Below are 3251 nucleotides of genomic sequence, written 5' to 3'. Positions count from 1 at the left end.
CCTAAACCCTAAACCCTAAACCCTAGCTAGCTAGCTAGCTAGCTAGCTGTTTGCTTGTGGCGAGCAGACACCGTCGCATGCAGCCCCGACCTCCGCGGCATTCGCTGGAACGAAGTGTGCGTCTCAAACCCTAAACCCTAAACCCTAAACCCTAAAGCCTCCCGCGGGCTTCCCCTGCATCTCCAGACGCAGCCCTCAGGAAGCAGTCTAGCCTTTGTAGCGACAGCTTCCAAGGCTCTGGCCTTTGCGGTTTAGGGTTTAGGGTTTAGGGTTTAGGGTTTAGGGTTTGTGCAGAGACTCTCATGCGCTGGCCTGGCTGGCCAAACCCTTGCAGTGGGGCCCCGAGAAAGTGCAGAAAGTGAAAAGAGGGTTTGAGGCCCTCAGGTTTGACCCCGAGAGGCAGCTGGCCCTCGTAAACCCTAAACCCTAAACCCTAAACCCTAGACGCTAAGCCCTAAACCCTAAACCCTCGGCCCGCGAGCCCAGGCCTCCTTTTGCACTGTGCCCAGTCGCAGCCAAAGCCCCCCGCAGCTCGCACTGTTGCTGGCAAACCCTAAACTCCAAACCCTAAAACCTAAACCCTAACCCCAAACCCTAAACCCTAAACCCTAAACCCTCGTTTCTGCTCAGGGTGTCCCGGCCTTGCTCAAAAGCGACTACAAGGCCTTTTCTTACCCTAAGTGCTCTGTGAGTTTGGGGCCCCTGGGGCCCCTCGCTGCTATTTAAGCAGCAGCAGCAGCAGCAGCAGCAGCAACAGCAAGAACACCAGCAGCAGAAGCAGCAGGAACAGAGGCAGTAGAAACCGCAGTGGGAGCAACAGCAGTATCAGCAGCAGCAGCAAGAGCAGCAGCAAGAGCAGCTGCAACAGCAACACGAACCACCGCAACCACAGCAGCAGCAGCAGCAGCAGCAGCAGCATGCATGCGTTTTGGGGCTTGTTCAGGTGGTGTTTTCCTCTTTGACAATCAGCGTCGAACTTTTGTGGCAAACAGAAAAAAGAAAAAAAATTTTATTCGAAGAAGTTGTCAGAATTTAAATTCTTAAAATGCAATTAATGGTTTAATTCAAACCACTTTTATTCTATTTATTTATTTCTTTTTCTAAATTAATAAATGCCATTTAAATGCCATTTAAATGGCATTTAATTAACATATTTGAGTTTAATTCAGATTTAATTTAAATGCAATTTAAATTGAATTAATTTTAATCTAAATTAAATTTAAATTAATTTAAATTAAATTTAAATGCAATCGAAATGCGGTACTTGAGTGGCAGGCTTTTGAGAGCTTTTTATTTTTTGAAATTCTTTTTTTAATTTTTTGCATCTTTATGAAATTAAAAGTTTTATTAAATTAAAAAGGGGAAAAAATGGTTTTATTAATTTTATTAAATCAAAAAAGGATAGTTTTATTTATCTTTTTTTGTTTTTGGATTTTCAAAATTGCTCCTTTTGCTGCAGACACGAGAATCCAGCAGCAGCAGCAGCAGCAGCAAAATATGCGTGCTGCTTTCAGTGAGCCCCGCGACAGAGGACTGTAGCCGTGGGTCTAGGGTTTAGGGTTTTGGGTCTTCGAGGGTTTAGGGTTTGGAGGGTCTAGGGTTTGGGGCTTGGAGGGTTTAGGGTTTAGAGGGTTTACGGTTTAGAGGGTCTGCGGTTTCTAGAGTTTAGGACTTAAGGCTTATAGGGTTTAGGGCTTAGAGGGTTTAGGGTTTAGGGCCGGCGGAGCGGAGGTTTAGGGCTTAAGGCTTATAGGGTTTAGGGTTTAGAGGGTTTAGGGTTTAGGGTTTAGGGCCGGCGGAGCTGAGTTCAGGGTTTAGGGCTCCAACGCTGTGCAATCTGCAGACGAGGGTTTAGGGTTTAAAGTTTAGGGTTTTTGTGCTGCAGGGCTTCGAAGGCAATTGGCAATCTTTGCTGTGGAGGCCGCAGCAGACAAATTCGAGAGTCCGTCCACAAACCCTAAACCCTAAACCCTAAACCCTCGCTCCTTCCCTTTGATTATCAGTCCCCAGAATAGCTACATGCAGCTTGGTGGGCGTAGAATAAAATTTAGAACCTAGGGTTTAAGATCTAGGGTTTAGGGTTTAGGATCTAGGGTTTAGGGCTTAAGATCTGGGGTTTAGGGTTTAAGATCTAGGGTTTAGGGTCTAATATTTAGGATTTGGGGTCTGGGATTTAGCTAAGAGCTAGGGTTTGGGGTTTGAGGCCTAGGGTTTAGGGTTTAGGGTTTGTGGAGCAGCGGCGCGGGACTTCTTGAGCTGCTGCGACAACATAAGGCCAGGAGCGGAAGTCAAGGGGCCCCCAAGGGTACTCGCAAACCCTAAATTAGGGTTTACGAATATAAGCGACGACGCAGGACAAGTGCAGGGCTGCTTCTTCCCAGAGGTGAGTAGCGTCTAGGGTTTGCAGACGAGGGTTTAGGGTTTGCAGACGAGGGTTTAGGGTTTACAAAAGCTCTCAGGTTCAGTTTGCTGGCGGGCGGGACTTAGGCCACAATTGGGGTTTGCAAAACCCTATTTTGGGGTTTGGGCTTTTCTGCCGCCGCAGGTAAACTCTTGTTTGTCCCGCAAGCTGCTGGAGCCCCTGCTGGCTTTCTGCTTCAGCAAATGAGCAGCAGCAGCAGCTGCTGCTGCAGCAGCTGCAGCAGCGCAGCTGCAGCAGCTGGTGCTGCAGCACTCGCAGCTGCAGCAGAAACAGCACTTGCCGGAGCAGCAGCAGCTGCTGCAGCAACAGCATTTGCAGCAGCAGCTGCTGCAGTAGCCTAGCGACACAGGCCCACTAGAAGGTTGCCATCGCAGCAGCAGCAGCAGCAACAGCTGCTGTTGCTGCTGTTGCCGTTGCAGCAGTGAACAGCTCCTCTGTAAACCCTTAGGGTTTAGGGTTTAGGGTTTGAGAAGCTCAAGCCGCCAAACCCTAATTTGCTGGTTGACACCTAAACCCTAAACCCTGGACCCCCTTAAAGGCTGGCGAGCTGTAGCTACACCCAAACCCCTTTGGCCGTCCAGCAGAAAGGGCCAAAAACCCTAAACCCTAAACCCTAATTGGGGTATACAGACACTGTAAGAAAGACCTTGCTGCTGAGCAGCAGCAGCAACAGGGTCCACCTGTTTGCTGCTGCTGCTGCTACTGCCATTGCTGCTCTTGCTGCCCCGGCAAATCGTAGTGGCGCTGCTGTTGCAGCAGCTGCTGCTGCTGCAGTTGCTGCTGTAGTTGCTGCTGCTGCAGTTGTTGCTGCTGCAGTTGTTGCTGCTGC

General features: G+C 49.2%; 1 protein-coding gene across 1 annotated transcript in view; it reads right to left on the bottom strand.

Moving 5' to 3' along the window:
- Window positions 1-3121: 3121 nt before the first annotated feature.
- The window catches only part of ETH_00033730 (uncharacterized protein), a gene marked incomplete at both ends in the record, with an annotated part of 1985 nt that continues 1855 nt past the window's right edge, over window positions 3122-3251 (bottom strand). Inside the window, one exon of the mRNA XM_013374492.1 lies at window positions 3122-3251. Coding sequence (XP_013229946.1) covers window positions 3122-3251 — 130 coding nt within the window.

The sequence above is a fragment of the Eimeria tenella genome, genomic scaffold (genome assembly GCF_000499545.2).
Source record: "Eimeria tenella Houghton genomic scaffold, Eth_scaff2090, whole genome shotgun sequence".
Lineage (NCBI taxonomy): Eukaryota > Apicomplexa > Conoidasida > Eucoccidiorida > Eimeriidae > Eimeria > Eimeria tenella.
The sequence above is the reverse complement of the archived record's forward strand: the minus strand, read 5'-3'. Positions and strand labels throughout refer to the sequence as shown.